At 34.9% G+C, this 21,777-nt stretch overlaps 3 protein-coding genes across 3 annotated transcripts; all 3 read left to right on the top strand.

The window, feature by feature from the left end:
- Positions 1 to 204: 204 nt before the first annotated feature.
- Positions 205 to 1,143, top strand: LOC127557266 (olfactory receptor 148-like). Its single transcript, XM_051990648.1, has one exon. It carries the CDS (start codon positions 205 to 207, stop codon positions 1,141 to 1,143), a length of 939 nt encoding a protein of 312 aa, XP_051846608.1.
- Positions 1,144 to 8,884: 7,741 nt separating this feature from the next.
- LOC127557265 (olfactory receptor 148-like) lies at positions 8,885 to 12,928 on the top strand. Its single transcript, XM_051990647.1, has 2 exons — positions 8,885 to 9,792; positions 12,865 to 12,928. The coding sequence occupies exons 1-2, from the start codon at positions 8,885 to 8,887 to the stop codon at positions 12,926 to 12,928; spliced, it is 972 nt and encodes a 323-aa protein (XP_051846607.1).
- A 7,363-nt stretch (positions 12,929 to 20,291) lies between these two features.
- On the top strand, positions 20,292 to 21,230 carry LOC127557264 (olfactory receptor 148-like). Its single transcript, XM_051990646.1, has one exon. It carries the CDS (start codon positions 20,292 to 20,294, stop codon positions 21,228 to 21,230), a length of 939 nt encoding a protein of 312 aa, XP_051846606.1.
- Positions 21,231 to 21,777: the final 547 nt, after the last annotated feature.

Here is a 21,777-nt window from a genome sequence, read left to right as displayed (position 1 = left end):
ACAGTCTCAAGTGAAAAAAGGATAGACTTTCTTCCAGCATGTTCCAGTCTTCCCAATTTGAAAAGGTTTGAAAAGGTTTCAATAAAGACCATAAAATGGTGATCAAAGATGAATTTGTATCAAATCAAATCAACTCACATTTTGTGTTTGATGTTGCTATTCATCTTCTGCTTTCATTTGTCTTCCCCCAGGGATGACTCTCCCATGAAGATCAAAAATTACACAGAAGTGACTGAGTTCATCCTCCTGGGAATCCCTCACACAGAAAGACTGGAGACTATGCTCTTTGTCATTTTCTTATTCATCTATATCTTCACCCTGCTAGGGAACTTCCTCATCCTCTTGGCCATCATCTCCTCCTCTCGCCTTCATACACCTATGTATTTCTTCTTGGGATTCTTATCTACCTTTGACATATTTTTTCCTTCAGTGAGTTGTCCTAAAATGCTGGTCTTTCTCTCTGGAAGGAGCAGAGCCATCTCTTACAGAGGATGTGCCACCCAGCTCTTCTTCTACCATTTTATAGGATGTGCCGAAGGCGTTCTCTATTCTGTGATGTCATATGACCGTTTTGTTGCCATCTGTCATCCACTGCGTTACACAGTCATTATGAACCCCAGACTTTGTGTGGTCCTAGCCATTTGTACCTCATTGATAGGATGTATCCATGCCACTGTATTGACATCACTGACTTTCCAATTGCCTTACTGTGGTCCCAATGAAATAAGTTATTACTTCTGTGACATTCCTGTTATTTTACCTTTGGCCTGTGCTGACAACTCACTGGCCCAGAGGGTGGGTTTCACTAATGTTGGGCTTCTGGCTTTAGCATTATTTTTCACCATTATTGTCTCCTATACCCGCATTGGAATAGCCATTTTGAGAATCCGTTCAGCTGAAGGCAGGAGCAAAGCTTTCTCTACCTGCAGTGCTCACCTTACTGCAATCATGTGTGCCTATGGACCAGTTATCATCATCTACTTTCAATCTACACCTAATCCTTTCCTTGGTGCTGTAGTTCAAATTTTGAATAACATTGTTTCACCTATGCTGAACTCTTTAATTTATTCTCTAAGAAACAAGGAAGTAAAAAGGGCCTTGAAAAGAGTTTTGTGTGACTCTAACTTTAATGGCCTAAATTAGGAAACCTGACTTTCTCTGGTCAGTTCCCTGTTTCTATCTTAGTGTGGATATAGGTTATGAGATTTTTCTCCTTCATTGAATGGTAACCATGATTTTGCCCTCTCTCTGTGTCAATCTTCCATCTTTTCTGTACAGTGCATGCAAACAGAAAAAAATAGTTGATTTTCTCTGTGAAAAGGTTGTTTTGGTTTTTTTTTTTTTAATTGGGATTCACTTTCATCTCACTGTTCATGAAGTGTCTGTGACAAGAGAGAAGATGACTGTTTAATACTTCATTTGAAATAATTATTTTAAAAGAAACTCATTTTTTAACATACCTATCTTTTTCTTGGTAGTTTTTTTGAAATAGTGTTTCTTGGTGAAAGTGACAGTTTAGAACTATGATTTCATTGGTTTAAAGAGTTACTATTAAATTTCCTTTTCCCATTATTTTAAATCACCAGATCTTTTTGACAGCATATCCCATTTACTCCTCCTTTACTCTAGTGTGTTGAAAAGTTGACCCTTCTCCTTACCAAGGCATTGTACTATTGTTCTCATCCAATCTTCTTTTCTCTTCTGGCAAATTGTCCTTTTTGGATAATTTTCAATATTTATCTGTTGCCTTCATCCCTGATTTAACCCCAAACCTAAAAATATATCCTTCATAAATCTTTTAAAAATCATTTTTTTCAATCTTACTACTTTTTCATCCTTAATTCTACTCCTTTGATGACTAAATTCTGACAGAGTGGTCTACATTTTCTCTTTCACTAACTTTTTAGACGCATGAAGACTGGCTTATACCTATACCCTTTAGTTTTCATCCTTAAAGTTAGTGTATTTTTATTTGCTAACAGCATGTTTTTAAATATAATCAGACAATATAGAAGCCTTTTGAGAAATTTGTTAAGTTGAGGTTAGTCATAATAAATAATGTTATTGAATAGTAAATGATGAATATAAAACATTGAAAGAAAGAGGGAAAAATATGGGAAAACATGAATGAAATGATAGAGTGAATTAAGCAGATCCAAAAGATAAAGATAAAAAATTCTATTTGCCTTGTTTTAATATTTCATACTTGCTAAGATACTGCTTTTGCATAAAATGTTTTTACTTTTTATAAGGGAGGTTAGAAAGATAAATTATTGGAAGAGGGATAGAACCAAAAAAGATTAGTTAATTGAAGACAAGACTGTATAGTTTATTGGTATCCATTCAATGTCAAGAGATTTCAAAACAAGTTCTTAGCATATCAGTTCAGTACCCTTTAAAAGACTAACAAGGAGAACATGGACAAGAAAAAATGCAGAATAGGTAGTCATGGATGGGCTATGATCTACATTATGAGAAGGAGTATCCATAATGATTATTTCACAGATCCAACAAAGATCTAAGCATAAAAGTTTTTACTCTCTAATGAAAAATTAAATAAGGATTCAAAAAAGAAAAATATGACCAATAGGTCTGATGATAAAGTTAAGTTGATTGGACTCTTCAATAAAAAAGTTAATAGATTAAAATGAAAAATCCAGATGTTTCTACACACCTCTCAGATTGCTAAGATGATAGGAAAAAATAATGATGAATGTTGGAGGGGATGCGGAAAAACTAGGACTTCTATCAATGTTCAGTTTTGGTCATTGGTAGGGGAGTTGTGAACTGATCTAACCATTCTGGAGAGCAATGGGGAACTATACCCAAAGGGTTTTAAAACTATGCATATACTTTGATTCAGTAGGCTCACTATTGGGTCTTTATCTCAAAGAGATCATAAAACAGGGGAAAGAACCCATATGAATGAAGAAGTTTCCAACAGCTCTTTCTGTATTGTCAAGGAATTAGGAATTGAGTGGATGGTCATCAGTTGGGCAATAGCTGAATAAGTTATATGAACATAATGTAATATTATTATTCTGTAGGAAATGATGGATAGGCTAATTTTGGAAAAGCTTGGAAAAACTTACATAAACTGGATGCTGAGTGAAATGAGTAGAATCAAGAGCACACTACACAGTAATGGCTAGATTATGCAATGATCAACTATGATGGGCTTGGCTCTTCTCAGTAATGTGATGACTCAATACAATTATCTTAGACTTAGATGGAAAATTACATCCACATCCAGAGAGGGAACTATGGAGATTGAGCGTAGAAAAAAGCATTTTGTATTTTCAGGCTTTTTTGTTTATTTCTTTGTTTGCATTTTCTTTCTTGTGTTATTTCCCTTTTGGTTTGATCTTTTTGTATAACATGACAAATATGGAAATAGTTTAAAAAGATTGTTCATGTTTAACCTAAATCAGATTGCTTGTGATCATGGTGAGGGGAAGGAAATTAAGGAAAGGAGAGCAAGAAATTTAAAATCAAAATCTTACAAAAATGAATGTTGAAAATTATTTTTGTGTGTATTTGGATACTATTAAAAAAACAAAGTCAGAATTGAGTGAAATTTATAAGAAGACAAATTATTTTCCAATTTATAAATGGAAAAAAGAATATGAACAAGTAATTTTCAGCTGAAAAAATCAAAGTTATCTATAGGTATATGAAGAATTGCTCTAAATAATTGTGCATATCCTTTGACACAACAACACCACTACTTGGTCCGTATAACAAAGAGATAATAAAAAAGAAAAGGATGTATATGTACAAATACATTTATAGCAATTTTTGTGGTGGCAAGGAACTGTGGAGATTCAGCCATTAAGGAATGATTGAAAAAGCTGTGGTATATGGATATAATGGAATACTTTCATGCAATATGAAATGATGAATCGGGAGATTTCAGAAAAACCTATAAAGACTTGTACAAAATGCTGCAAAGCTAAATGATCAGAACCAGAAAACCATTATACATAGTATCAGCATTGTTGGTTGATGACCAGCCATGATTGATTAAGCTCTTGTTAGCAACACAATGATTCAAGACAAGTACAAAGGACATTGGAAGGGAAATGCTATGCAAAATCAGACAAAGAACTAATGCATTCTGAAGATTGATGCATATTGTTTTCATTTTATTCTTGTGGTCTTTTTCTTTTGATCTGTTCTTTCACATCTGTTCTTCTTTCACAACTATGAGTACTATGGAAATGTGTTTTACATGATATCACAAGTATAAAATAAATCAAATTGTCTACCAATTTCAGAAGAGGAGAAAGGAAAGTAAGGGGAGAAAAATTGAAACTCAAAATCTTGTAAAAATAAATATTATACACTGTACAATACAGGCTACTGGAGGGCTTCGGGTCAGCCAGAGTCAGGATAAATTAAATTCTTTGTTCTTTAGGGGGAGAAGTGAAGGAGGCAGGCAAACTGCCATGAAGTTTGCCAAAAAATTTCTCCTGGATTCTGGAGTCCAGAATCACCAGCCTCTCTCCTCCTCTGTCCTGCCACCAAGGGCCTCTCTCGCACCTCTCCATCTGCCCTCCAATCCTGTGAATATCTAAATACCAAACATTCAGCAAACACCAACAGTGAGAAGAGCCATTTATCCAAACATATGCTAAGAGAGTCATTGTCTCACATCCAATAGGTAATTAGCCTTAAGTGCTCAATTGTCTGATTCAAGCATTCCTTTTTGGAGTTTCAACCCTCTACACCACACAAAAAAAGCTTTTTTGAAATCTATGGAAAAATCAAATTCTACTTTTAAAAAATACAAATTGCAAAATCTGGTGATTCTCCACATTGTCAAATGCATATTAATTGGTGACTCCTAATTCATTGAAGGGGTATGAGTGACCATTTGGTTGAATCAGTTTAGGAAGGGAACAGAAAGATCCAGGACTTCATAACATTTTGGAAGGGAAAATAGGACTAAGCATTGAAGAGAAATTGGAATTTCCACCTTAATGGGCTCCCATGAGTAGGAATCAGAATTCAATATCCAGAAGACATTCTTGTGGCATTTTGAGGTCACAAGTTATGATAGTAAAGCAGTACTATTCTATTTATTGGAAAGGTAGTGATACAATCTTTATATTTGAAATTGCCATGGAAAGACACTTCTGACAAAAAAACTTTGCTCCACCAGAAGAAAAAATTCCTACCTTTGGCATTACTCAAATAATTGCATTATTGATCTACAATGCTATTGAGAAAGTATTATTAATGAAGTGAATATTCATTAACTGAGAAGATCTCATGCTTTACAACCATAACATAGATCCAGAATTCCCAAATTTAGTCTGAGGTCACTCCTTTCTCAAGTTCATTTCTTTTCTAAGTTGAAGATAAGTGTCTTGAATTTTTCATTCTATATTTATAACTAATTACAATTTAGTTGGAAGGGGGAGACAAACCAACAAATCTAGAGAAAGATTTGTGAACCTTTAACTTTTTGGAACTTGGTTTATCAAAAAAGGAAGCAAGTAAGAAAGTAAATACACACATATGTATGTATGTATATGCATATGTATATATATGTATATACACACACATATGTGTGTAATGAAATGAGATTCTACTCCACCAAACAGTTGTCCCTGTTCTAAAATCTCAAAACACCTCAGGTCTAATTGCTCCCCCAGCTCCAGAGGTTTCTTGAATTTATGATGTATCCTAAGATGATATCCCAAGGGAAAATTGAGGCAAATTAAAAAGGCTCTTTTCACACACACTCAACCCAAAGTCTGAGGCTATTGAAGTCTAGGAAAGAATCAAGGCAGTCCTGTGTTGATTGATTTGGATAATTTGGTCTAATAATGAGAAGAATTCAGGATTGTCAGATACATATACTGGCCTAACCTCATGGGACCTAAAATAGAAGTTATGGGGGGAAAACTCATATCTTCCCTTCATAAGAGACTGAAGAAAAGGAGGAAAGATTTTTCATCCGCAGTCAACTATGTTATCGCTTGAACATGTAAGTTCAACCAATATTTATCTATCACTACTTTTGATGTTGACAAGAGAATGGGGAGCTATAAGTTGGTTGGCACTATTGACTAATTACCAAGCATGGAGACTACCTTCTTATAAGAATCTCCAGAACAATAAATGTAAGGAGAAAAATATATTGGGCCATTAGCATCTAGAGATGGTTGGCTTTGTTCCTTGAACCTAGGGAATTCAGCAATTGTTATTTAGCTACAGAAAAAGTAGACACTCAAAAGATGGCATCATATGTTATTGAGAGATCACCTTAACTTCTTCTAGGAGGAAATCACTGCTGATTGTGGATAACTCAGTGATAGGTTGGATAGGCTCCTTGTCTTGGGGTAAAGATGTCCAAATTGTGTATCCAAATCTAGCTTCTGATACACAAATTTTGCAACTATCAGCAAAACACTTGTCCTCTTTGAGATACTGTTTCCTTATCTGTAAAAAGACATAATACCCATGGCACCTGCCTAGCAGGTTTGTTGAAAAGTTCAATGAGATAATGTAGGGAAAGTATTTTATAAACATTTAAGTCCTATATGTGGCAGCTGTCATGATTATTCTCCATGATATGATAATAAAGGAGTCAATACCTGAAGAAGTGTTTATTATGAAACTTTGGAGATTTAAGATCCAGATCAAGTCTTCAACTTCATTTTTTAACTTAAATTTCCAGAAGGGCTACTTAATAAAGTGAAGTATTTTTGTTTGTCAAGAAAATCAAATGATTTTTCCACTTACTGAGGGCATATTCTCCTGAACTATACCCACACTTTGAGCTATGTCTTGGCTGTGAATTTCACAAATCACTGCAAAGTTACTCTAATATCTGTGACTTTTTAATTTCTAAGCAGGTATCCAGGATTAATAATTTTCTCATCCATAGGAATAATAAAGGAAGTCAGCAAAAAATAGGAGCAAAGATCCAAGGCTAGTAGTTCATTCTAACATTCCTTTTTTGCTTTTCTCATTTCTTATTATGGACATTTTTTCCCCCAATTTCAAATGCTTATTGAATAACATGTCGTTGAATAATAGCAAATAATAATATTTGAAACTTTTTCAATAATAAATGTCAGAAAGAATGTAAGAAAATTGGAAGAGCAATGCATTGTTGGTGGAGTTGTGAACTGATCCAACCATTCTGGAGAATAATTTGAAATACCCAAATTATATAAATCTGTGCATAATTTTTGATCCAGCAGTACCACTACTAGGTCTATATGCAAAATAGATCTTAAAAAATAGGAAAAGACCCATATGTACAGAAATGTTTATAGCAGCTATAGTTGTGGTTGTAAAGACTGTAGAGACATAGAGGGGATGCCCATCAATTAAGGAAGGGCTGAACAAATTATGACATATGAATGTAATGGAATACTATTTTATAAAAAATGATGAGTAACTACTGGGTCTGTATCACAACAAGATCATGAAAGAGGGAAAAGGACCTACATGTGTAAAAATGTCCATAATAGCCTTTTTATAGTAGCAAAGAACTAGAAACTGAGTGTATGCCTCTCAGTTGGGGAATGGATAAATAAAATATGGATATAATTGAATATTATTATTCTGTAAGAAATGATAAGCAGGCTGATTTCAGTAAAGCCTAAATAGGCTTATATGAATTGATGGTGATTGAAGAAAGCAAAACCAAGAGAACATTGTACACAACAACAGCAAGATTATGTGACAATTCACTGTTATAGAGTTGGCTCTTTGCAACAATGAGGTTATTCAAAGCAATTACAATATTGTGATGGAAAGTGTCATTGACATCCAGAGAAACTACTATGGAGATTATATTTGAATCAAAGCATAATATTTTCACTTTTGTTGATGTTCTTGTTTTTATTTGTTTGTTTTACTTTCATGAGTTTTGTCCCTTTTGATCTATTTTTTTTACATAGCATGAAGAATATGAAAATGTTTAGAAGAATTGTACATGTTTTATCTATATCAGATTTCTTACTGTCTTGGGATAGGGGGAGAAAGGAGGAGGAACAAAAGATTTTACAAAGGTTAACATTGAAACTATCTTTGTATGTATTTGGAAAAATAAAATATTATTAAAAACAATTTTTAAATTTGATGAATCCCCAGATTTCAGTGAAAAAATTGAGAAATGCTTACATGAACTGATGCAGAATAAAGTAGCCAAAATCAAGAGAACATTGTACAAAGCAACAGCAACATTGTGTGAGCGATCAACTTTGATAGACTTTGCTCTTCTCAGCCAATTGAAGAAAATTCCAAAACACTCAGTGATGGAAAATGCTATCCACAGTAAAGAGAAAGAACTATGTAGTCTGAATGAAAATCAAAACATTCTATTCTCGATTTTTGTTGCTTTTTCTTTCCTTTTGTTCTGATTCTTCTTTTACAATATGATTAATGCTGAAATGTGTCTATTATGTTTGTACATGTATAATTTATAGCACATTTCTTACTCTCGGGGAAAGAAAAGGAGAAAGGAAGGACAAGGGGGGGATAGAAATCAAAATCTTATAAAAGTAAATGTTGAAAGTTAATAAAAAATTTAAAAATTAAAAAAATATCTAGCAAGTGGGAAGGAATAGTAGTCATTCAATTCTATTCCTTTGTTTGAAATGCCTTAATATTATGTATCTCAAAGCTTCATTTCATTAAAGTCATGGTAATTAAAAGTTTAAAGTAACAGTCTCAAATGAAAAAGGGTAGACTTTCTTCTACTCTGCTCCAATTTTCCAATTGGGTTGTAAAGGTTTCAATAAAGAACATAAAATAGGGATCAAAAATGAATTTGTATCATGCCAAATCAACTCATAGTTTGTGATTGATATCTCTGTGCACTCTCTGCTTTCTTTTCTCTTCCCCCAGGACTGACTCTCCCATGAAGATCAAGAATTACACAGAGGTGACTGAGTTCATCCTCCTGGGAATCCCTCATACAAAAGGACTGGAGACTATGCTCTTTGTCATTTTCTTATTCATCTACATCTTTACCCTGCTAGGGAACTTCCTCATCCTCTTGGCCATCATCTCTTCCTCTCGCCTTCATACACCCATGTATTTCTTCTTGGGACTCTTATCTACCTTTGACATATTTTTTCCTTCAGTGAGTTGTCCTAAAATGCTCATTTTTCTCTCTGGAAGGAGCAGAGCCATCTCTTACAGAGGATGTGCCACCCAGCTCTTCTTCTACCATTTTATAGGATGTGCTGAAGGTGTTCTCTATTCTGTGATGTCATATGACCGTTTTGTTGCCATCTGTCATCCCCTGCGCTACACAGTCATTATGAACCCCAGACTTTGTGTGGTCTTTGCCACTTGTACCTCATTGATTAGCTGCATCCATGCCACTGTATTGACATCACTCACCTTCCAGTTGCCTTATTGTGGTCCCAATGAAATAGACTATTACTTCTGTGACATTCCTGTTATTTTACCTTTGGCCTGTGCTGACAGCTCACTGGCCCAGAGGGTGGGTTTCACTAATGTTGGTCTTTGGACTTTAGCATTATTTTCCACTATTATTGCCTCCTACACCCGCATTGGAATAGCTATTTTGAGAATCCGTTCAGCTGAAGGCAGGAGCAAAGCTTTCTCTACCTGCAGTGCTCACCTTACTGCAATCCTGTGTGCCTGGGGACCAATTATCATTATCTACTTTCAGTCTACACCTAATCCTTTGCTTGGTGCCATAGTTCAAATTTTGAATAACATTGTTTCACCTATGCTGAACTCTTTAATTTATTCTCTGAGAAACAAGGAAGTAAAAAGAGCCTTGAAAAGAGTTTTGTGTGGTTCTAACTTTAAAGACCTAAATTAGGAGACCTCAATTTCCCTGCTCAGTTTCCTGTGCCAGTTTTATGTGGACATAAGTGAGGAGATTCCTCTCCTTCACTGCATGATAACCATGGTATTTCCTTCTTTCAATGTCAACTTTCCATATTTTCTGTCCAGTGATCAGAAAAACATAGCTAATTGAGTTCTTTTTTCTCTTAAAAGGTTTTTTCATTGGGATTCACTTTCATCTCCCAGTTCATGAAGTGTCTGTGATGAGAAAGATGTTGCCCATCTATTACTTTGTTTGAAATAATTATCTTAAAAACTCATTTTTGAATACACCTGTCTTTCTCTTGGTAGTAGTTTTGAATAGTGTTTGTGATTAAAATTAGGGACAGTTTCGACCTATGATTTCATTGGTGTAGAGAGTTACTGATGAACTCCTTTTTCCCACTGTTTTAAATCACCAAATCCCTCTGACAGAATATCCCATTCATTTGTTGAAAAGTTGGCCCTTCTCCTTACCAAGGCTTTGTATTTCTACCTTTGATCTCATCCAATCCTCTTGTTTCTTTGACAGATAATCCTTTTGGGTGATCTTCAATTTTTATCTGCTGGATCAATCCCTGATTTCATCCCAAACCCAAAAATATATCCTCCACCAAACTTTAAAAAATAATTTTTTATCCTACTTGTTTTTCATCCTGAATTCTCCTCCCTTGATGGCTAAATTCTAATAAATAGTGGTCTACATTTTCTCTTTTACTACCTTTTCAGACCATTGAAAACTGACTTCTACCTATACCCTTTAGGCTTCATCCTTAAAATTAATGTGATTTTATTTCCTAACAGTGGTGTTTTTAAATCTACAGTTATACAATATAGAAGACTTTTGAGAATTTTGTTAAGTTAAGGTTAATCATAGTAAATAAGATTTTTAATTTTTAGTAAACAAGAATGCAAACAGGTAGCAATATAAAGTGTGTCATTATAGCTATCTATGACTATAAACAAACAAAAAATTGGACTAATGTAAATTGTCATAACATAATAATTATCATTATTCAATGAGGAATAATTTGAAACTATGTGAGAATAATGTCTATATAATTCATATCTTTTAAGTGAGAGATTGTAGAAGGTCACAGATTCGGGAGAACCCTGGGCAAGGTATAAGACCCTTTAGTCCAGTGGAACTCTGCTGACATATCTAATTTGGCCCTTTATCATACCCGAGTGCATCTTGGCCTTCCTCAGAAGTCAAGGGATGTGACAACTTGTGTTGTAATTAACCCAGAGTTGTACTAAAGTGACAAGGAAACATCTGCATACAATAGCAAGTTGTTTATATGGTCCTGCATGCACAGTATATAGTTAGCACATGTGCCTTACTAAGAGAATTTTGAGTAAATGGACTCCTGTTTTGACCATCTTCAAGAGTTTCACTCCTTCACACATCATCCATGATCAGGATTTGGGCTGATACTGAAATCCTCTAGTGAGCAGGTCCGGATAATTAGCACCCAATGTGAATCTCTGGAGAGCAGGTCACACAGCAGTTTAACTGACCAAGTTCAGCTGAGGAGTCTCTGTGACCCAGAAACAAGGTAAGTTTAAAAAAAAAAAAAGGCAAGTGGAAGATTTGGTAAGGACTAATCTAGTCATTTTCATTTTTCAATTGAAATGGTGCAAGTTCTAATAAAAATGCCTCCCTCTTAAGGGAAGTATGAACAATGCTTACTTAGGTTGATAAAGAAGTAAAGTTTGTTTGTGACTCAAAAGCAGATCACTGAGTTCTTGGATGTTATGGAGTATACATCTCCAGAAGGTAGTGAAAGAACAGTTTATTGAAAAATTGGTTTTAAAAAATTATTCATAGAAGAAAAAGCAAGCTTTTAGTGTGTGGTGACAAACAAGTAAACATGAGGAGAATAAATCAAGGGATGGTGCCCACAGCCCTGGAGGGTGTGTGGCAGGGACAGAGATAAGGAGTTTGATGGGCATGGTGCTTCTCCATTTCTCAACCAGCTTTCACTTATGCCTATATCCAAGTATGTACCCTTGGCATATCCTCTCCTTTCTGATCCTTCTCCCTCATTTCTGTCTTCATGGACAGGAGAAGAAAGAGCTGGATGAGCGGTGACAACATTGCCACCAGCAGCCCTCCTTCTATGTCCCAATTACAAGAGGCATTAGTCAAAGCAAAAGAGAAGGTATGAGATACAGTTGGAATGAGATGAAAATTTGAAGATAAAATGGGAGTTTTTACTCCTTTTGTAGTAAAAAAAAATCCCCATCAATCTGGGGGGAAGTGATATTTTACAGCAGTTGGGATTTCAATTGAGCATTTCGGCTTTTTAGGCAAGTCACTGTTAAAGGCCTGGCAGCCCTTACACCTATCCCCATCCAATGGGAAATTAATACACCAGTGTGAGTGGAGCAATGTCCCTTAACCAGTGGAAAAAATCAGGCCTTATTAGATATACTAAAGGAGAAACTTGACCAAGGACACCTACAACCTTCTCTAAGTCCTTGGAATTCCCTGTATTTGCTATGAAAAAAGAAATCTGGAAAATGGAGTATATTGACTGATTTGAACAAAGTGAATGAACAAATGAATAATGGGAACTCTTCAGCCTGGGCTTCCATCTCCTACTCAACTGCCTAGAGAATGGCCTCTTTGAGTTGTAGACATTAAGGATTGTTTCTACTTTATCCTTCTTGATAGGGAGGATATGAAAAGATTTGCCTTTTCAGTGCCAGAAATAATGTTGTTACCTGAGCCTTATAAAAGATTTGAATGGATTTGATTTTTGCCACAGGGAATGAAAAACAACCCTACCATGTGTCAAATGAATGAACCCTACTCTTATTCCAATAAGCATTTCCAAGAGTTGTTTTTACATTACATGGATGATATATTGGGGTATGCTCCTAAGGAGCAAATGTTGGAAGCATGCCTACAAAAGATAATAGAAATACTAAGGAACTACCAATTGTATATAGTCCCACATTGAGAGCCAAATGTCCAGACCCACTCATTGGAGGATTTCAGTACCAGCCTGAATCCTGATGATGGGTGAGGAGTAAAGGGGTGGAACCCTTGAAGGTAATCAAGACAAGCATCTGTTTATTTAAAATTCACTAAGCTTTATATAATCTAAGATATTTACATAACTATAGTTCACTGTGCATGTGGGACCACATAAACAACTTGCTATTGAGTGCAAATGTCTCCTTGCTACTTTAGTATATAACTTTGCTTTAATTACAATACACTTTGTCATGTGCCCTGACTTCTCAAGAAGGCCAAGATGCTATTACAAGATGTGGAGCCAAACTAGTCACATTAGCAGAGTTCCATTGGACTAAAGAGTTTTATACCTCACCCAGTGTTCCCCACTATCTGTGAGCTTCTACAAGAGATCACACTATTGGACATAGGTACTCAAGTTGTCAAAGACTATATATATATATAGTCTGTCTGTGTAGTGGCATTTTATTTTGTAGGAATAAATAATTCAAAACAAATTGTGGCATATGAATTTGGCATAACATTGTTGAATAGTAAATGGTGAATATGAAAAATTGAAAGATAGAAGAAAATATGGGAAAACTTGAATGAAATGATAGTGAAGTAAACAAAACCAAAAGATATTTGTCTTGTCTTAGTGTTTTATACTTGGTAAGACACTGCTGTTGTATAAATTTTTTCACTTGTTACAAGGAAGGGTTCAAAGCTGAAATATAGGAAGAAGGATATAACCAAAAAGGGCTAGCTAACTGATGGCCAGACTGCACAGTTTATTGGTATCCATTCAATGTCAAAAGATTTCAAAACAAGTTCTTAGCATGTCAGCTGAGTACTTTTTAAAAGATTGAGGAGAATATGGATAAGAAACATGCAGAATAAGTACTCATGGATGGGCTATGTTCTACATTATCAGAAGGAGTATAATTTGATTTGATTTGATGATTTGATTTGATGATTTGAACACAGGTTCAACAAAAGATCTAAGCATAATAGTTTTAATTCTCTTATGAAAAATTAAATAAATATTAAAAAAGAAAAATATGATTAAGAAGTTTGATGATAAAGTTAATTTGATTTTCAAGAAATATGTGTTAGTGAGTAGATTAAAATTAAGAATCTAGATGTTTCTACTCACCTTTCAGATTGGCTAAGATGACAGGAAAAGATAATGATGAATGTTGGAGGCAATGTAAGTAGGGTTGTGAACTGATCCAGTCATCCTGGAGAGCAATGGGGAACTATGCCCAAAGGGTTATTAAACTGTGTATACACTCTGATTCAGTAATCTCATCATTGGGTCTGTATCACAAAGAGATCATAAAACAGGGGAAAGAACCCACATGCACAAAGATGTTCCCAAAAGCTCTTTCTGTAGTGTTAAGGAATTGGAAATTGAGTGGATGGCCATCAGTTGGGCAATAGCTGAATAAGTTATGGCATATGAATATGTGATAGTATTGTTCTATAGGAAATGATGGACAGGCTGATTTCAGAAAAGCCTGGAAAGACTTACATGAACTGGATGCTGAGTGAAGTGAACAGAACCAAGAGAACACTAAATAATGGCAAGATAATGTGATGATCAATTGTGATGGACAAGGCTCTTCTCAGCTGTATGGTGACTCAAGGCAATTATATTAAACTTGGGATGGAAAATTCCATCCACATCCAGAGAGGAAACTATGGAGACTGAGTGTAGAAAAAAAGCACTTTATATTTTCAACCTTATTTGTTTGATTATTGCTTATTATTTCTTGTGTTTCTTTTTTCATTTTAATCTGATCTGTCTTGTAAAAAATGTAAATATGGAAATAGTTGAAAAGGATTGTACATGTTTAACCTAAATCAGATTGCTTACTGTCTTGGTGAGAGGGGAAATAAGGAAAGGATAGCAAGTAATTTAAAATTCAAAATCTTACAAAAATCAATGTTGAAAACGATCTTTGTGTGTATTTGGAAAAATAAAATACTAGTGAGAAAAAACTAACAAAATAAAGACAGAATTGAGTCAAATTTATAAGAATACAAGTCATTCCCCTATTGATTAATGATCAAAGAATATGAGAAGGCAGTTTTCAGCTGAAGAAATCAAAGTTATCTATAGGCATATGAAGAAGTACTCTAAATAATTTTTAATAAATAAATGCAAATAAAAACAACTTTGAGAAACCACTTCCTAAATATCAGATTTTTGAAAATGATAAAAATGGAAAGGGATAAATATTGGCAAGGATGTGGGATAATTGAGACACTAATGCGTTGTTGATAGAATTGTGAATTGGTCCAACCATTCTGGACAGCAATTTAGAAGTAGGATCAAAGGGCAACCAAACTTTGGATATCCTTTGAACCAACAATACCATTACTTGGTCTGTATACCAAAGAGATAATAAAAAGAAAAGAAAAGGACGTAAATGTACAAATGTATTTACAGCAAGGAACTGGAAATTGGGCAGATTCAACCATTAAGGGAATGGCTGAAAAAGTTCTGGAATACAGATGTAATAGAATACTTTCATGCAAAAAAATTGATGAACAGGCAGATTTCAGAAAAACGTTGAAAGACTTGTGCAAAAAGCTACAAATCTAAATGAGCATAAACAGAAAAACATTGTATAGTATCGGCAAAATTGTTTGATGACCAACCATGATTGATTAAGCTCTTCTCAGTAACACAATGATTCAAGAGAAGTACAAAAAGAGAGAGAGAGAGAGAGAGAGAGAGAGAAGTACAAAGTTCTTTGGAAGGGAAATGCTATGCATAATCAGACAAAGAACTGATGCATTCTGAATGAAGATTGAAATATATATTTTTTTCATTTTATTCTGATGTTTTTCTTTCCATCTGTGTCTTCTTTCACAACTGTGACTAACATGGAACTATGTTTTACATCATAGTGCAAGCATAGAGTATGTCAAATTGCCTATTATCTTCAGAAGAAGAGAGAGGAAGGTAGGAGGGAGAAAATTTAAAACTCAAAATCTTGTAAAAATAATGTCAGAAAAATCTTTTTTTCAATATATGGAAAAAATCAAATCCTACTTTAAAAACAAATTGCAAAATCTGGTGATTCTCCACATTGCCAAATATATATTAATTGATGATTCCTAATTCATTGAAGGGATATGAGTGACAATTTGGTGGAATCAGTTTAGAAGGGGAACAGAAAGGTCCAAGACTTTATAATTTTGAGGAAGGGAAAATGGAACTAAGGATTGAAGAGAAATAGGAACTCCCACCTTAATGGTTTCCTATGGGTGGGAATAAGACGTCAATGTCCAAAAAGTTCAGAGTACCATTATAGAGGCCAGAAATTATGACAGTAAAGCAGTTTTAGTCTGCTTATTGGAGGTGTAATAATACATTCTTTATATTTGAAATTGCCATGGAAAGACACTTCTGACAAAAGTGACTTCTGACTTTGCTCCATCAGAAGAAAAAAATCCTACCTTTGGCATTACTTAGATAATTGCATTATTGATCTGCAATGCTATTGTGAAGGTTTTATTAATAAAGTGTATATTCATTAAGAGAGAATATCTCATGCTTTACAATGAAAATATAGATCTGTAATTCCCAAATTGCATCTGAGATAACTCCTTTCTCAAGCTCATTTCTATTCTAATTGGAAGATGTGTTGAATTTTTCACAATATATTTATAATAAGTTACAATTTAGGAGGGAAGGGAAGGTAAAGCAATAAACTTAGAGAAGGAATTGTGAACCTTTAACACTTTGCAACTTGCTTTATTAAAAAAAAAAAGAAGTAAATGTGTGTGTGTGTGTGTGTGTGTGTGTGTGTGTGTGTGTGTGATGAGATTCTACTCCACCAAGCAGTTGTCCCTTTTCTAAAGCCTCAAAACACATAAGGTCTAATTGTTCCCCCCAGCTCCAGAGATTTCTTGAATTTGGGATGTATCCTAAGATAAGATCCCAAGGGAAATAAAGGCAAATTATAAAGGCTTTTTGCACACAACCTCAGAGTTAGGTTGGAACTTGCTTTATGAAAAAAGTAAGCAAATAAACAAGTGTGTGTGTGTGTGTGTGTGTGTGTGTGTGTGTGTGTGTGTGTGTGTGTGTGTGTGTGTGTCTGTGTGTGTGTGTGTGTGTGTGTGTGTGTGTGTGTGTGTATGTGCTATGAGATTCTACTCCACCAAACAGTTGTCCCTTTTCTAAAGCCTCAAAACATCCAAGGTCTAATTGCTCGCACAGCTCAAGAGATTTCTTGAATTTTGGATGTATCCAAGATAAAATCCCAATGGGAAATCAAGGCAAACTATAAAGGCTTTTTGCACACAACACATCTCAAGTCCTGGGACTATTGAAGTCTAGGAGAGAATCAAGGTAGTAGTGGTTGTTTAATTTGGATAATTTGGTCTAATAATGAGAAGAATACATAGTTGCCAAATACACACTGGCTTAATTTCATGGAACCTAAAATAGAAGGTTTGGGGGAGAAAACTCCCATCTTCCCTTCATGAGAAACTTGAGAAAAGGAGGAAAGATTTCTCATCCCCAGTCAACTATGTTCTCTCACGGACATGTAAGTTCACCCAATTTTGATCTATCACCTCTTTTGATGTTGGCAACAGAATGGAGAACTATAGGTTGGTTGGCACTATTTAATAATTCCCAAGGTTGGAGATCATGTTCCTATAAGATTCTCTAGAACAGAAAGAAAGGAAAAGATATATTGGGCCATCAGCATCTAGGGGTTGTTGGCTGGGTTCTTTGAACCATAGGAATTCAGCAATTTTGACGTAGCTATCCAGACACAAAAAGTGGAGATTCAACAGATGGTATCATACTTTAATAAGGAATCACCTTAATTTTTTTCTAAGAGGAAATCTCTGTTGATTGTGGAAAACTCAGTAACAGACTAGATAGGTTCCTTGGCTTGGGGCAAAGATATCCTGTGTCCTAATCTAGTCTCTGAAACACAAACTCTGTAATTGTCAGCAAGTCACTTGTTCTATTTGAGACTGTTTCCTTATTTGTAAATAGATATAATACCTATGGAATCTGCCTAGCAGGTTTGTTGAGAAGGTCAATGAGCTAATGTAAAGAAAAATTTTTATAAACATTTTAAGTTGTATATATGACAGCTGTCATGACCATTATCCATGAAATGTTTGACCATTATCCATGAAGTATCCGGAAGAAGTATTTATTATGAATTTTTGAAAACTTGAGTTCCAGGTCAAGCCTTCAACTAAATTTTTGATCTTAAATTTCTAGGACTGCTATTTGAAGTGAAATATCTTGATATATCTGTGATGATTATAGATAATCAAATGATTTTTCTACTTAGCAAGGACGTATTCTGCCAACTATGTCCCCACTGTTCCTATGTTTTGGCTATGTATTTCAAAAGGCACTATCAAAGTTGCTGAATAGTTGTGATTTTTAATTTCTAAGCAGTTATCTAGGTTTGATAACTTTCTCATTCATAGGAATGAAAAAGAAAGTCAGCATAAAATAGGAACAAGGACTCAAGGCTGGTCATTCATTCTAATATTCCTTTTCTGTTTTTCTCATTTCTTACGATGGACATTTTTTTTTGTTTACAATTTCAAATGCTTATTGAATAGCATGTCTTTGAATAATAGCAAACAATAATATTTGAAATATTTTTCAATGATAAAGATCAAAAAAGATGTAAGCAAATTGAAAGAATGATGAATTATTGGTGGAGTTGTGTGATTTAATGCTTCTGGAGAGCAATTTGAAATGATGTCCAAATCATATAAAACTGTGCATATTTTTTGATTTAGTAATACCACTACTAGATCTGTATCCTAAAGAGATATTAAAAAAGAGAAAAGGACTGATATGCACAAAAATGTTTATAGCAGCTATAGCTGGGTTGTTAAAGAAGTAGAAATAGAGAGGATGCCCATCAATTAGACAATGGCTGAACAAAATGTGACATAATAATTTAATGGAATACTATTCTATAAGAAATGATAAGCAGCTATTAAGTCTGTATCCCAAAGACATCATCAAAGAGGGAAAAGGACTCACATGTGCAAAAATGTCCAGCAGTCCTTTTGGTAGTAACAAAGAACTGAAACTGAGTGGATGCCCCTCAGATGGGGAATGACTGAATAAATTATGATATATGGATGTGATGTAATAGTATTCTTCCATAAGAAATAGTGAGCAGGGTGATTTGAGTAAGGTCTGAAAAGACTTAATGGAACTGATGCTGAATGAAGACAGCAAAACCAAGAGAACATTGTACACAACAGCAAAAAGATTATGTGATGATTCACTGTGATGGATTTGGCTCTTTGCAACAATGAGGAGATTCAAGGCAATTTCAATAGACTTGTGATGGAAAGTGCCATCCACACCCAGAGAGAATGCTATGGAGACTATAAATGGATTGACACATAGTATTTTCACTTTTTGTTGATGTTCTTGTTTGTTTGCTTGTTTCTTTTTTTCCTTTCTTGTGTTTTGTCCCTTTTGAGCTGATTTTTTTTGCACAGTATGAAGAATATGGAAATATGTTCAGAAGAATTGCACATGTTTTACCTATATCACATTATTTGCTATCTTGGGATGGGGGGAGGGAAGAAGAGGAACACAAGATTTTGCAAAGGTGAATGTTGAAAACTAGCTTTTGTATGCATTTGGAAAAATAAAATTTTATTAAAAACATGTTTTTTAAATGATGAACAGCCATATTCCAGGGAGAAAATTAAGAAATGCTTACATGAACTGATACAGAAGGAAGTAGCCAGAACCAGCAGAACATTGTACAGAATAACAGCAACAGTGTGTGGATGATTACCTTTGATAGACTTTGTTCTTCTCAGCCATACAATGATTGAAGAAAATTCCAAAAGACTCATTGATGCAAAATGCTATCCACAGGCAAGAGAAAGCACTATGGAGTCTGAATGAAAACAAAGCATACTATTCTTGATTTTTGTTGCTTTTTTCTTTCATTTTGTTCTTCTTCTTTTACAATACAACTAATGCTGAAATGTGTCTAATATGGTTGTACAACTATGATCTATATCAGATTACTGACTGTCCTGGAAAAGGAAAGGGGGAAAGAGATGGACAAAGAGAGGGAAAAAATAGAAATCAAAATCTGATAAAAGTAAATGTTTAAAGTTAATAATTTTTTAAAAAAGTTTAAAAATATATCTCTCAAATGGGAAGAAATAACAGTCATTCCATCTATTCATTTGTTTGAAATGCCTTAATATCATGTACCTCAGAGCTCCATTTCATTACAGTCATGGTAATTAAAAGTTGTTACTAACAGTCTCAAGTGAAAAAAGGATAGACTTTCTTCCAGTATGTTCTAATCTTCCCAATTGAGTTATAAAGGTTTCCATGAAGAAGATAAAATGGTCATCAAAGATGAATTTGTATCAAGCCAAACTAACTCACAGTTTTTATTTGATGTCTCTATGCACTCTCTGCTTTCATTTGTTTTCCCCCAGGGCTGACTCTCTCATGAAGATCAAGAATTACACAGAGGTGACTGAGTTCATCCTCCTGGGAATCCCTCATACAGAAGGACTGGAGACTATGCTCTTTGTCATTTTCTTATTCATCTACATCTTTACCCTGCTGGGGAACTTCCTCATCCTCTTGGCCATCATCTCCTCCTCTCGCCTTCATACACCTATGTATTTCTTTTTGGGACTATTATCTACTTTTGACATATATTTTCCTTCAGTGAGTTGTCCTAAAATGCTTGTTTTTCTCTCTGGAAGAAGGAGAGCCATCTCTTACAGAGGATGTGCCACCCAGCTCTTCTTCTACCATTTTATAGGATGTGCTGAAGGTGTTCTCTATTCTGTGATGTCATATGACCGTTTTGTTGCCATCTGTCATCCCCTGCGCTACACAGTCATTATGAACCCCAGACTTTGTGTGGTCTTTGCCACTTGTACCTCATTGATTAGCTGCATCCATGCCACTGTATTGACATCACTCACCTTCCAGTTGCCTTATTGTGGTCCCAATGAAATAGACTATTACTTCTGTGACATTCCTGTTATTTTACCTTTGGCCTGTGCTGACAGCTCACTGGCCCAGAGGGTGGGTTTCACTAATGTTGGTCTTTGGACTTTAGCATTATTTTCCACTATTATTGCCTCCTACACCCGCATTGGAATAGCTATTTTGAGAATCCGTTCAGCTGAAGGCAGGAGCAAAGCTTTCTCTACCTGCAGTGCTCACCTTACTGCAATCATGTGTGCCTTTGGACCAGTTATCATCATCTACTTTCAGTCTACACCTAATCCTTTGCTTGGTGCTGTAGTTCAAATTTTGAATAACATTGTTTCACCTATGCTGAACTCTTTAATTTATTCTCTAAGAAACAAGGAAGTAAAAAGGGCTTTGAAAAGAGTTTTGTGTGGCTCTAACTTTAATGGCCTAAATTAGGAAACCTGACTTTCTCTGGCCAGTTACCTGTTTCTATCTTAGTGTGGATAAAGGTTATGAGATTCCTCTTATTCATTGAATGGTAACCATGGTTTTGCCCTCTCTCGTTCCATTTTTTTCTGTATAGTACATGCAAACAGAAAAAATTAACTAGTTGAGTTCTTTTTTTTTTTTTTTTACATAAAGGGTTTTTCATTGGGATTCAGCTTGATCTTGCTGTTCATGAAGCATCTGTAATGAGAAAGAAGGTGACTAATACTTCAGTTGAAATAATTATCTTAAAAGAAACTCATTTTTTTAATGTACCTGTCTTTCTCTGGTAGTAGTTTTGAATAGCGTTTCTTGATGGTAGTAAAAAAGAGTTTAGAGCTATGTTTAGACCCTTTCCCCACTATTTTAAAATCATCAAATCCCTTTGACAGCATATCCCATTCACTCCTCCTTTACTCTAGATTGTTGAAAAGGTAGCCCTTCTCCTTACCAAGATTTTCTATTTATATCTTTGATCTTATCCAATCCTCTTATCTCATCTGGCAAGTTATCATTT

Source organism: Antechinus flavipes, chromosome 3, assembly GCF_016432865.1.
Source record: "Antechinus flavipes isolate AdamAnt ecotype Samford, QLD, Australia chromosome 3, AdamAnt_v2, whole genome shotgun sequence".
Classification (NCBI taxonomy): Eukaryota; Metazoa; Chordata; class Mammalia; order Dasyuromorphia; family Dasyuridae; genus Antechinus; species Antechinus flavipes.
Note: the sequence above shows the minus strand (reverse complement) of the source record. Positions and strands in the feature narration are given on the sequence as shown.